We start from the raw sequence: 14,137 nt of genomic DNA, 5'->3' as shown, positions 1-14,137 counted from the left end.
TAGACTTCAACAGCTGTGAGGCAGCTGGAGGTTCTGCCAGTTCAACTTTTGGCAAGCAAAAGACAAAGAAATGTTTTCCCAAGTCTTTTCAATGATTTACTACAAGTACATCCATCAATTGATTCAGTAAACACACATGGTTAATCTCAATTTGCTGCCTATTTGTAATCGGTTCTGTCACATCAACGTTATAAATCTGTTGCAAACAGATTCTCCTGGGGAAAAAGTCCAGACATGCGAAGTTTCCAAGTCTGATATTTTTATGAGGGAAATATTGAATGTGATATGAAGGTAATTCATTTTTTTCATACTAACTTTGTGTTACCGCACACATTAATAGTGGGACAGAGCTAAACCTCTCACATGTTCACAAGTACAGCTAACAATCCAGGTATCATAATACCTTTTTCACTCTGGAGACAAAACATCCATTTCAGGCTGATGTGTTGTTCTTGTGATTGATTCTGGTGTGTACAGTTGCTTTTTAATATCAGTAGTATTCCACAGTAGCCGTCCAACTTAACATAGCGCACACAAAATGCTGTGGAGGGCCGCAAGACAAAATGTGTGATTGGTGCAAAGTCCAAACATCACTTGGAGAAATGTAGTCCAGTCCATCTGTCTGTCGGTCTTTTTGGGGGTCGGTTTGTTCATTTTGCATTTATTAAGAAAGACTTTTTGATTCTTTGATTGGAACCACACAAAATTCACCATTGCTCCTCAGCCACACTCTCTCACACTCTCTTCACACTCTCTCTCTCTCTCATACACACACTCTCTCTCTCCCTCTCTCTCATACACACTCTCTCTCTCTCTCTCATACACTCACACTCTCTCTCTCTTTCGCATACTCACACACAGTCTCTCTCTCTCTCTCTCTCTCTCTCTCTCTCTCTCTCTCTCTCTCTCTCTCACGCACACTCACACACAGTCTCTCTCTCTCTCTCTCTCTCTTATGCACACTCACACAGTCTCTCTCTCTCTCTCTCACTCTCTCTCTCTCTTTCGCACACTCACACTCACACACAGTCTCTCTCCCCCTCTCTGACTCTCTGCCCTGTTGCTCTGTGCCCCTCTGCAGGTGATGTGTCTCTCTAACTCTCTGCCCTGTTGCTCTGTGCCCCTCTGCAGGTGATGTGTCTCCCATCAGCATGTCGCCCATCAGTCAGTCCCAGTTTATTCCGCTGGGAGAGATCCTGTGCCTGGCCATCTCGGCCATGAACGCCGCCCGCACGCCCGTCACGCAGGAGAGCCTTGTCGAGCATCTGGCGGCATGCTTCCCAGGTAACGCTGGTCTGTCCCCCTTTATTACCTAATACTCTATGTGTCATCATGGTTTGTTTATGATGCATTCAGTATGTGTCTCCATGGTACGTTTCTGGTTTGTTTCACATTGTCCTTTTCCACTTGTTTGTGTACAGTAGGTTTCACAATGTGCCATTCAGTTTTTGCTTTTTTCTTCTTCTTGTGTTTATGAGATATAACTTTTCACAGTGTGTCATTTTCTTTATCTGATTTCTTTGATGTCCTATTTTCTTTCTCTTAGATGTTTTACTATGTGACCGTCTGACATCTTTTGTTTACGTGACCGATGCTGTCATCTCAGAGATGATCTCACACGCACATCTATGCAAGTGTACAAGGGACAGAGTAAGCGAGAGACCATAGCGCTTGAATAAATGTACATTAGAGATGGAGAGTGGATTATGATATCAGCCACTGGCATCAGTCCCTGTTCCCACTGTACTGTACTGTACAACTGGCTGTGATGCGTCACAGTTGTATAAAATGAGAGATGTGATGTGGGTTATGTGGGAATATTCCACTCTTAACCTTCCACCTTTCCCAGCTATTGCTACTGTTAGTAAAAATATATCTATTCATGTAGTGTGAGTGGTAGTTTGCTTTTAAAGTCAGCTCTGTTAACCTAAGCTGCATCCTTCATGATTGATAGAACATAGTGTTGGCTCCATGTTAAATTCCCTAACCGGACTGGAAAAGTGGTTTGTGAGGAAAGTCCCAGATTTGCAGGAGATGAAAGTTACAAGAATAACAGACAGGTACCTGGACGGGTTTAGTGTCAGTGTGAGCCTGGGACCCTCCAATGGGACGTGGTTTGGCAAGATGTTTGAGTGCTGACAAACAAATACCCTAACAGATACCTTTCTTTAGGCATGCTGTATGGAAAGCTGATCAGATGCTTTGTGTGTGTGTGTGTGTGTGTGTGTGTGTGTGTGTGTGTGTGTGTGTGTGTTTCTGCCATCTTGCTGGTGTGACATCATCACAGTGATTTCCATAGTTATCTAAATCTTTTCAGCATCCATTCAGGAGATTTTTGTATTCTGCCTGAAGCCATTTTTTTTTCTTCTTTCATACCAAAAGACTGAAATAAGCATAAAGGAGGAAAAAATGCATCAAGTGAGAGGAAACAACGTAATCAGGAGAACAAATCTGCCCTGGGATTTTCTACCAGATGCTAGATTAATGCCTGAACCTCAGAATGAATGAATCCCTTGCTGAGAGTAACTGGAAGAGTGAGGTTCGCCGTGAGCGGCAGGCTCTTGGTCAGCCCGGTGTCGGAGTGATTTTCTCCAGATGTGGTCATTACAGACCTCAGTGAAATATGCATTTCAAGTATGAGGTGCGTTTTAACGGTGAATAACGAGTATCTCAGAACAATTTACTGCAGGCAGGAAGGTTTTCAACTTCGCTCAAGGTGGTAGTTAAAATGAGTGAAATTCATGTTTGTCCCCAGGTACGCCTCACCGCCCCCACCACATGCTGCCGTGCTCTCCCCCAAGCATGGGAAATCTGCCAGCAGCTCACACTCATGCCTCCTCACTGAGGGTCCACCTCTCTGTGTGGCACTATTGAGAGCTTAATGATATATAGATTATTGATTTACCTTCACATTCACATGAATTCCTTTAGCAGACTTGACTTACTGCACAATTAAAGTATTAGCACTGTGAGGACAGGCTTACAGGAATGTAGAGAATAATGAATGGGACCCCATTGTATCTCTTGGCTTTGTATGTCCCCTAAAACTATTCATATTGCCTCTGCAGTTGTACTTCTGGTGTGCAACAATAATGTTACATTTTAATGTTAAATATTGAAGTAAAACTGTTATGAACCATTCATATTGAGTGGCCATAAGAACTTTTGAAGTGGCAATTAATTATTTTGAGATATGTATGAGCAATCTCAGCCATGGCTTCTTGGACCTTCTTCTTTTCAAAGGGTCCACGTTTCTAAATATAACAAGACCCCAGCCTATTTAGCAGTAATAATGTAAAGCTAGTTTGAACTGTTTCAGGCCTTTATGGCACGCAGGTCTGTGCATCCCTCCAGAACATGTGATACAGATCAAGCTAATTTAATCAGCCAAACTGAATCCTTGCACAGGACTGCAGGCTAGCTATGTAACCATAACACAGAGACCCTCTTCTGTTAGCAGTCTACTGCTAATCTTTGCAGGCTAGCTATGTAACCATAACACAGAGACCCTCTTCTGTTATCAGTCTACTGCTAATCTGCACATCTCTCATTAATATATATTATTTTCTAACGTTGTCTGGCAGTCCACTTGTCCACTGCATAATTTGTTCAAAAGTAAAACTCTCAGATTTCAAATTACCTAGATAGACGTATGTTTATTTACTAAGTTGTTCTGTAGAGTCGAGTAGCTGTGGCATCCTTAGCAAGCACAGTCATTAGCCGACAGCTAACACCATCTTATAAGTTTTGAGCTCAGTCCATGTCTTAATTGGATGACTGACCACGCTGCATGGAGGAGAATGCTGTCTCTGACTCATCCTCTGAGGGGTCAAGGCCAGTCCGTCTGTCAGATTAGGATGAGGATGATCCAGGTTACTGATCCCCCAACCCCATCCCTCCTCACACACACCCTACCAACCTACACACCCAGTCCCTGGAGAAAAATAATGAACTTGTTGAAGTCAGTCATGGGTCTGTCATGGAGCAGTTGGAATAGATTACTTCAGTAGTGGTGTTGTGGGGTTAAACTGCTAATCCGTGTCCGATCATGTAGAAACTAAATTGGGGTCTGAATCTAATCTGTTTGTATGTCATCTCTGCACACTTTTCACGTGAGAGATGATGAGAGGCCAACAAGGATGTTTATTGTGCTCAGCATTGCCAGCATTGTGTATAATGTGATTGTTTTGATTCATATGATTCCGTTTATTTGCAGTACCATGTTCCTTACATGACATGATCCAGTGTCATGGTAACATGCATGCAAGTCTATCTAGCACAGCTAGCTAATATTAATATCAGTGAATCACACTCACCTCCTGTCTAAGTTTGTCAGTAAGTTTGATATGAATTTTTATACATGTGTCTCCATGTCATACTGTCTTTCGACGGATTTTAAATGAAATAAAGTCCGTGGCTCTCTAAAAGAGCCTCTTGGGCTGTAACTTTTACAGACAGTCTTACAGCTACCATTGAAGTTCTAGTCAACTCTGGTCTGAGTTTGACAGACATAGCAACAATAACTAAGGGACCGAACTTTTGTGATCGGTCAATTATGGCAGATTGTCAAACAAGAAATTGATCCTCATTCTGAATGTAAAAACATAGTATTTGTAATATCCATAGACACATACATTTACATCTTGCACTGAATATAACATGGTGGAAAGGTCTATACATTCAGAAATAAAATAGTAGAAACAGTATAGCTCTGAACCCGGTCCCGATTCTGGCCCAGATCCCCCCGATCGGCAGGCTCTGCGCCCGACCAGGGCTGACTCCATTTCAGTGTCTGTTCCTTTCTGGAAGTATTTCTCCATTTTAAATTCCCGAAGGAGGAAGAAAAGAGAAGCCGTAGTACTCTACCAGGCTGACAGAGTGGCATGATGTAATGGTAGGCAACCCCCCAACAAGTTCAAGCTCTACTATACAGAGCGGGAGCCTGCCGGTTTGATCTTTTGTCTACATGCGTGTGTGTGTGTGTGTGTGTGTGTGTGTGTATGTGTGTGAGTGTGTTTTCAGGAGAGCATATATTTGCAATCAACCCGGCTTTATTACTCTCTTTAGGTCGAGGTTATGCAGATCTCACACAAAGATTAGAACACAACAAATATATTAACCCAGGAAAATCCCCCTCCAATCCAGCGTCTCTCACACGCACACAATCTGCGTGTGGGACACGAATCACGTAGTGTCACTCTGACTTGCCGGCTCTGTGAGAGAAAGAGAGAGAGAGAAAAGGGGAGAGAGAGAGAAACAGACAGAGAGAGAGAGAACACTGAGGTGCCATGCTTGGCACTTTTAATCAGCCTCCTGATATTGCAGGCGGGAACTTAATGGGGCTTTACCGGATGGCAGGAGGCTTTTCTCTTTTTTTGTTGTTGTTGCTGCAGTGTGTGTAGTCGCAGTCGGGGGGGGGGGGGGGGTTGCATCACATGGGACTGGCGGAAAGGGCACCATGATGAAACAGGGAGAAATACTACTTTATATGCAGCGGAGTGACAGTGCACTCTGGCGTAGGCCAATAACGGCTTAGGTTGGGAGACGGTTTTTAAGCCCTGCGTCAAAGATATTCCCATGCCCCAGAGACCAGGAGTGGAATCCATATATAAATAATTGATGACTAATGATAAGAGTTACACTGTGAATCTTATCCACATTGGAGGATTGTGTGTTGTTTTTCCCAAATCTTTTTCCCCTTTTGAATGATTTTCCATTTTCCATTTTCAATCTATACCTAAATAAAGAAAGCACAAATAACATGATTCATTAATTGAAAATTGTAAAAAAAAAATGTAGATGGTGACTCCATTTTTGTGAAGTGGTTTGTTAAACTGATTTAATGGCTTTAAGCCCTTTTCATGGAAAAGATATGACTTGTGTCTAGTAAATCTGACCACTGAGCTCACCAATGGCCCAATCCCATTCTGTGTCGTACGCAGGTGTGCCCACGCCTAGCCCGGAGATCCTGCGGCATACGCTGAACGTGTTGGTGCGCGAGCGCAAGATCTACCCCAGTCCCGAGGGCTACTTCATCGTGACGCCGCAGACCTACTTCATCACGCCGTCCCTCATCCGCAGCAGCAGCAAGTGGTACCACCTGGACGAGCGGATACCTGAGCACCTGCAGCAGCAGCATCAGCATCAGCAGCAGCAGCATCAGCATCAGCAGCATCAGCAGCAGCCTCAGCCGATGCAGACGCTGCAGTCGCCGCAGCAGTGCACGTCCCCTTACTCTGGCACCATGACCCCTTCCTCCTCGGGGTGCGTGAGGGAGAGGTCCCACCACAAGAACCACGGCGAGCCGTACGTCGTCGGCTACCGGGAGGAGGCTCCCGTCCACCATCACCAGCAGCACCACTCGTCCTCCACCTTGCAAAGGAGGGCGGCGAAGGAGCACCGGGACCTCCACCCGTCGCCTCCGACGCAACACCACCAGGCTCTGCCGGCGCCCACCGAGAAGAGCAAGAGCACCCTTAGCTTTCCGTTCAAGAACGACACTCTGGGCAAACACAAGGACAGCGGCAGCAGCAGTGCCGGTTGCGGCGGTGGCGGTGGCAGCGAGAAACAGTCCAAGAAGTTCGGCCTCAAGCTCTTCCGCCTGAGCTTCAAGAAGGACAAGACCAAGCAGCTGGCCACCTTCTCCGGCCAGTTCCCGCCCGAGGAGTGGCCGCTCCGGGACGAGGAGACGCCCACGACGGTTCCGCGTGATGTGGAGATGGAGATCATCCGGCGGATCAACCCGGACCTGACGGTGGAGAACCTGGCGAGGCACACGGCCGTGATGAAGAGGCTGGAGGAGGAGAAGGCGCAGCGCAGCAAGGCCAGCTCCTCGGCCCAGCAGAGCGGCCGCAGCAAGCGCAGTCGCAGCCACCGCAAGGCGCTGCAGCAGCAGGGCAAGACCTCGCGCTCCCAGAGCAAGACGCGGGCGTCCCGGGGCAACCCGTCCGAGGGATCCAACCTCGACCTGGCGACGGGGGAGCGAGAGTATCGGGATTACCGGGACTACCGCTTCTACAGCTCGTCGCTGGTGCGGTCGCCGCGCGAGGCCATGTACTCGATGGAGCGCAACCGCGGGAAGCACATGGTGCACAGCAACCCCAACATCGTGGAGTCGCACTTCACCACGGCGCCCGAGTGGGACGTGTCGGGCGAGCTGGCCAAGCGCCGGACGGAGGTGCCCTTCCCCGAGCCGTCCAGGGCCGCCTCCAACCACCACTCCAAGGTCCATCGCAGCCACAGCCACACACAGGAGAGGAAGTCGCGCAACGAGCGCTCGGAGAAGGCCAAAGAGAGGTCCCGCTCCATGGACAACTCCAAAGGCCCACTGGGGGGCCCCTTTCTGGACATGCCGGAGGATTTTGAGTGCAGCCCCGAAGATGGGAGCCGGTACTACACCGACGACGGGACGCTGCGGGCCTCGGCCCAGGTCGCCCACTTCTCCCGGGGCCTGCTCTCTGCTGCTAATTTGAGTCCGGACATTTTTGTGCCTGACATGGGCAGGGCTGCGCTGGAGAGCGCTGGCTTTTGCCAGCCCATGCAAAAGAGCAAGAGCAGAGACAGTTTGCCGGTCTACAACACAGACCTGAAGACCGGTTCCCCGAAGCCATCTGGCACCGACGAGAACTACTTCCAGTGCAGTGCACTGAGCGAAGGGGTCCTGTCCTGCGGACCTTCCCCACACGACTTTGCAATGGACTCCCTGCGAATGAGCATGCACTCTGAACGACAGACGCCTCTCCTCACCTCCCACCATCCTGTGGATTATAAAGACGACACTGCAAAGGGACAGGGGGCCTTGTCCCTACAGGTGCCTGGTCAGACACTCGAACCCTTGCCAAATGGCAGATTTTCACACCAGCCCCCCTCCGACTCGAGCAAGGCGGACAAAATGGCGGACGTCTTCAACCAGGATATGCTGCTCAAACCCCCCGACTTCGTGGACAGTGGGTACCCGGAGCTTGGCACGCTTTGCACGAACGCCACGACACACACCAAGGCCCCGGACGTTGCCCCTGGCGACGGACAGGAGCGGTTTGAGAAGCCCCGCTCCCTGCCTCCTTCGCCAGGTCGGGGGGAGCAGCAACAGCAGCAGCAGCAGCAGCAGCAAGCGGCATGTGCAGACCCCGGCGCTAACAACACCTTCGACTACTACAACGTGTCGGACGACGACTCGGAGGAGACGTCGCGGAAGGCGGCGCGCGAGGAGAAGACGCATGAGGGGGGCGGCACCATGCAGTGGCTCCTGGAGAGGGAGCGCGAGCGTGACCTCCAGCGCAAATTCGAGAAGAACCTGACCTTCCCGAGCCCTAAGGAGAGCGACAACGGCAGCAGCCAGAAGTCGGCCCACTCCACGCGGCTCGACAGCATGGACAGCAGCAGTGTGACTGTGGACAGTGGATTTAACTCACCACGGTAAGACGCAGTCCACCCTAGAGGGACGGGCCTGTTAACGTGCGCTACACACTAAAGGCAGGGTAGAGGTTTTGTTTTTTATTCTGTGAATATACAAATCTGTAAGTATGAGGTGTGATGCTGTATTTGCTCAACCCAAGACTTTCCCTATGACATAGAATTCTGCAGAATTCATGTGAAAAATGACCCATGTATTTTATTGGGGATAAAGGCCTGAAAAAAAGACTTATTCACTGATTAAATATACCTTTTCAGACATCATGATGTTGTTTAAAACCAATCATGATCGATTTTCTAAGTGAACCACTACCTGTTTTTGTTTTTTTGAATTGGAACATTTGTTTACAAAGTCTCTTTTTGTTTATATTTGGTTTTGTTTGTTGTGTATGTGTGTGGTTTTGTTGTTTTGTTGCAATCTCTCATGTCTATGCCCTGTGTTTATACTATGACCTGACTCAGAGTTGCATGGTGTGGTCTAAAACATATGGATATCAATCGACAACTTTAGCTGTTACATTTTCTCTCCGTTTACAAAGTTCAGACTGAAAGCTGCATTGCCATTGTGCTCTACTGTAAGGTGACTGTTTGCAGTCCTCCACTAAAGGGCTCAAGGACTCTTCCCTGCGCTGCCTTCATTGGCCAGCAGGTTCAGTGTTTAATGTTGGTGCTCATGCCACACCATGCCACCTGAGCTACGTCTCCCTCCTCCATCCCCCTCCCACTTCCCTGATGCCCTCGTGATGCCACTGAGTTGTCTGTGATGGGGACCCCATCCATCGCCTGTCTGTGATCCTCCCTAGTCCCTCCCAGCTGTCTCCCAAGAGGCTAGTGACATACTGGGCAACACCCAGAACTAGTTTTAATGGACAATATTGCTGAGAAGCATTGACTGAATGCCTTTTACAAATAATAGCAATAAATTCTTAATTTGTCTTCATCTGATGTCATTAACTGTGAAGGCTCATCCCCTTCTGTAGGTTTGTCAGAATGTGTACATGTTTTAGATGGTGTGAGCCAAAATGTTATCCAGCATGTCTAAGGCTATCAAGACACTCATTTTTTAACATATGAGTTAACCAATTTAAATTGGAACTGGCCCTCCAATGCATTTGGGTTTGGCATCTCTGTTTACATATTGGAACATGCTAAGAGGAAGTGGTATTGTAGGTCAGATGATTCAAAGCACTGGGCCGTCTAGTCTCTCGTCTCTCTCTCAGGTTAAATTAACTACAGCTGGGAGTGAATGTCTGCACACACACAGACAGCCTGCATAACAAGTGCCAATACATTTTCTAACTTGATCAGTATCAAGCAGTTCTTCTCACAACCTCAGAAGAAAAAGATGTTCTGTTTGTCGTTACATTTTTTGCAAGTGTTTAACTGTATTTTTTAAGTTGCAAATTAAAGTATGTTTTGTTTTCGTCGTATTTATGTTTATCCGTGTTGGTCCCTGTGTTGTTTTGTCTTGAGTTCATTGCTTTCCCCCAGCCTCCCTTTCATTCATTCTGCCCTTGCTATTTATTTTTCTGTAAAAATGAAACTCCTCATGACGTAATTGAAAATTGCACTCATATTGAGGTCAAATCTTCTCCCTCGCAAATCTAATTACACGGAAACTGTGATGATATTTCGCCATTTATTCGGGTGGGATTCTCATATGCTGCTAACAGTTCACACATTCCCTGTTTGCTGCATTGTACCATGTTTGTCTCATTCAGACGATTACTGTCAACAGCAAAACACACGTCATCTGCACAATTAATCCATCACGCTTTCTTACAGTTTACGAGGATTTGCTCTCCCAGTCTCAGTCGATCAAAAGTTGACATTTAGCCAATTTGAACAAGTCTGGTTGGGATTTCACACAAGATGTGGAAACATCACTAGCTGTAATATTTCAGGGAATTACTTTATACACTGCCTTTCAGCACCTCTGTCACTGGTAAGATCCGTGTCTCCAGTTTAAATTGTCTGGCTAACATTGGGCTTTCTTCTTTTCGACTCGGAACAAAATACAGTGACTAAACTGAATATCCAGATGTGCACTTGAATATACAGTATGTTTCACATGTGATGGCTGTCACTATAACTGCCATTTCCCTTAAAAAATGCTGAGATTACCTGGGTCTTTACCAGACAAAGGAGTGTGGTGAGTCTGCTCCTTTCAGTGTCACATGGGCTAAATACAGATACAAACTCTAACTACCCTGTTTATTCAGACATGTGTCTATCAGTCTCCATAATGCAAAGACGTCGACACTCAACTTCATATTAGTTGATAAAATCATATTAGATTATACTAGTTGATCAAAAGTTTACACTTTGGACGTTTTAAAGATGGTTCATGTGATTTTCACAAGATGTGCAGACATTACTGGCTGTAATATTTAAGTAAATTATGATAAATCAGAGCTTGTCATCTGTTTGGATTGAGAATTGCTGATCCTCCCTAACTCTTTCATGGGTGGCTTGCCCCATCACCAATGATCGATGGCAGCTCTGTCGATCATTCCCCTTTCCAAAAATGTCTAAGAGCACATTAGTAAACCACTGAACCGTATTAGTTCAATCAACAACACATATGGCAGTGAACACAATCAAGCCCACATCTGTTTTAATGGTGGGGGATTTTGTGAGAATGACGCATCACATTGGTGCAGGCCTGAATCTGATTTAAACTCCTAACGGGATTTTCTTTCATTATTGCACTAGTAGTGTGTTAAAGAAGTGTACATCTCTGGTGCGTTTTTTTTTTTTTTTTTTTTTTCCAATTAGGGCGGAGACAGTAGTAAGACCAGTTTAGTAGTTTATAATATGATCGCAGACAAGGTCTTCAAATATGTCCAAGCAAAAATTCATATTTGTATAGAATCCAAATGCTATTCACACCTCGTATTTCTCCCTCTAATCTTCACGTAGTCCCTCTTCTTTTCCCTCATTTTCATTTCCATTTCCCTCCTTTGTACTTGCACAGAAGTCTGTCTGCTAGTGTATGGCAAGCCTGGACGGCGTCCTAATTGTAGTTTGCATGCAGAGACCCCCCTGAACCCAGACCTGTTAACCACTGATGGGAGCAGAGCTGCCCAAACGCCATATGAGAGCAATCAGCCTCGCTCTCTGTAATTTGCTGTTGACACTGCTTTGTAAACACAGGAAGGTCATTTGCAATCTATCATCTTTTCTAGTCTGTCCAGCCTGCTTCTTTCTTCTGTTTCATTCCTTCTCTTTCTCTTTGTTTCTCTGTCTCTCTCTCTCTCTCCTTCCCGTAGCACGCGGGAGAGCCTGGCCTCCAACACGTCCAGCAACGTGGAGAGTAACAGGCGACAGAATCTCGCCTTGAGCCCTCGGCACACCAGCGGCAACCCCCCGCCCTACCCTTATCGACACCCCCCTGACGCACCCAACACTCGAACTGAGAGGACTCAAAAAGCATCCATCACAAGTGTATAATTTTCACTGAACTCCAAAAAAAACAGGGAGGAACTGGGTGGGAGGGACTCCATTAGACATGAACACTATCCAAAACAACACCTCTCAAGATGCCACATGTCAAAGAAACAAAACTAAATACCAGCAAAAGCCAGTGAAATGGCTTTTTTGTGGGTGCTCTGAATGCCATGTAACATTGTATACACTGACATTTCAAAACGAAATACAACATAACATTTGTATTGAAATCATCTGACTTCTTAAGAGCCCTGTTTGAGCCACCGTGCACGGCCTATTGTAATCTACGGGTAAACCCTCACTGACTTAACCACCTTTATTTCAACCGCTTTCTGTATTTGGCATTAACCGTCTCAAGTCTCACTGTTTTTCTGTTTTGTTTTTTTGTTCATCTTTCAATGGGTTGAGTCCGAAAATGATCCTCTCAGGTCAGATGTAGTCCCACTCCGGCACACTCGTCACATGTCAGGTGTGCAGCGCCACAAAACCAACTCACTCATCGCCACAGATGCTGGACGTTTTTCTCCCCTTGACTGCTGTCTGATGTGTGGCCATACAAATGTGTTGGGGGGGGGGGGGGGGGGTGTTCAGGCTGTATTGCTGAGAACAGTACTGCTGCTGTGGTCTATGTGGATGAACTCTTTTCTGAGGACTTACAGTATGTTTACATTTTTATTTATTTATTTTGTAGACACATCCCATGTCTCAGTAGCTGTATGTAAATATATTTCATCAAGTCCCATGGTGACTTAAAGGCCCAAATGCATTTAACACAAGGTCTTTTGTGTCTCTAAATTGATAATCATTTCTCGGGAACGGACATTATTGTTTTTTGAATCACCTTGTGTATACTGTCCGTTTTGTTCCCTCCTGTCACCAGTACCAGTTTCATTCCACATTTACAAAGAAAATAAGTTGATTCACTTGAATGATTCACTTTCAAACAGAGGTAAAGGTCTGTACTCAATCAGAGGTCCTTCTCCATCAGCTGTGATGTCTTTTTGAACAGCGTCATGTGGATAGACCATCTCATTTAGAAGCATGGAGAATTTTTTTGACTATTAAGTGCACCAAGTATTTACCTCATCAGACCAAGTAAACAGACTTGAAATGTTTTGATACAACGCCCTCCTGGTGCTAAATTCATTAAACACCTTCCTCTCTCCAAACTAAACCCAGCTTAATCCTGATACGTGCTCTTTTTTAATTTGACATTTGAATTTGCATGTTTGGATCTGATCTCAGATACCTTGCTGAACTACACGACGGACCTACACTGATTATTGCACACAAGTCTACCTCCTCCATGTGTACGATGGCAAAGAGAAGCCAAGAGTGTTGGTTTTTCCCGGTCAAACGAATTCACTTGTCAGCCTGTATCCTCTGAATGTGACTGATTCACAAATGGACCTTTATTTTAAAAAAGAAAACAGCTCACTAGTCATGTAAAGTGCTATTGTTTCCTGTTAATCCTCACAGTCGTAGTGATCTAGTGGTGAACTATCAGACCAAGGTATGGCACCCTTTAATGGTCATGTTAGGGCTGAACACACTCTCTCTCTCTACATGCATAGGGATCCATGCTCAGTTCTTCTTGGATGGATATTTCTTTAAAAAAAAAAAATAATAATAATAATAAAACACATTTTTAAACGTATTATTAAGAATGGACAAATTCCCATTTGCAACAATATTTCTGTCCGCTGTGGATTTTCCTGCCATAAGACTTAAATTTTAGGAGTGCAAATATAGCTTTCTGTGTTGTTCACTACAGTCCACTGTACTCACTGCATTTATAGTGACTCCTTCAAATAAAATTGTTTTGTTGCCAGGAATGCCTTGTAACACATTTGCACTAAACAACCTGGCCTCTGGTAAGCATACAAATCCATCCAAGAAGGATGTCCTGTTTTTAATGAAAATGTTTCATATGAAATAGCCTACAGATTGTCCATGGAACGTCTTCCCTTAACGTTACGGATTTCTAATACTGCTCAGCAAACATGGTGTCATGATGTTTCTCTGTCATGGTTAGTATATTAAAGTAAAAAAGGGATTTTTGTAATGTCTATAATATTCAAGTCCCTATCTGTGTAGTTTTGGTGGTTACTGTAATAGTGTAAACAGTATGATCTACCCTCAGGGGTCTCGTGTTACTTTTTAAATCAATAAAAATAACATGTTTGGTTACACCATAAGACTGTGGCTCAACGAAGCATTTACTTATTAATGCAAGGCTACTTGTTTATTTTTGGAGATTTTATTAAGCCTATCA

At 45.5% G+C, this 14,137-nt stretch overlaps 1 protein-coding gene across 8 annotated transcripts in view; it reads left to right on the top strand.

The window, feature by feature from the left end:
• stox2b (storkhead box 2b) overlaps positions 1-14,049 on the top strand; it is a 61,897-nt gene extending 47,848 nt beyond the window's left edge. For 5 of the 8 annotated variants that reach the window (XM_042075369.1, XM_042075363.1, XM_042075370.1 and 2 more), the window contains 3 exons: positions 1,132-1,293; positions 5,943-8,415; positions 11,685-14,049. In XM_042075369.1, the coding sequence (XP_041931303.1) occupies positions 1,152-1,293; positions 5,943-8,415; positions 11,685-11,865 (2,796 nt within the window). In that variant the 5' untranslated portion in view covers positions 1,132-1,151 and the 3' untranslated portion in view covers positions 11,866-14,049. Of the gene's footprint in view, positions 1-1,131; positions 1,294-1,552; positions 1,651-5,942; positions 8,416-11,684 lie in introns of those variants that run through there. The other 3 variants (XM_042075364.1, XM_042075367.1, XM_042075371.1) reach the window with 2 other exon arrangements.
• The last annotated feature ends 88 nt before the right edge of the window (positions 14,050-14,137 follow it).

Source organism: Alosa sapidissima, chromosome 20 (genome assembly GCF_018492685.1).
Source record: "Alosa sapidissima isolate fAloSap1 chromosome 20, fAloSap1.pri, whole genome shotgun sequence".
Lineage (NCBI taxonomy): Eukaryota > Metazoa > Chordata > Actinopteri > Clupeiformes > Clupeidae > Alosa > Alosa sapidissima.
This window is presented reverse-complemented; position numbering and strand designations above follow the sequence as displayed.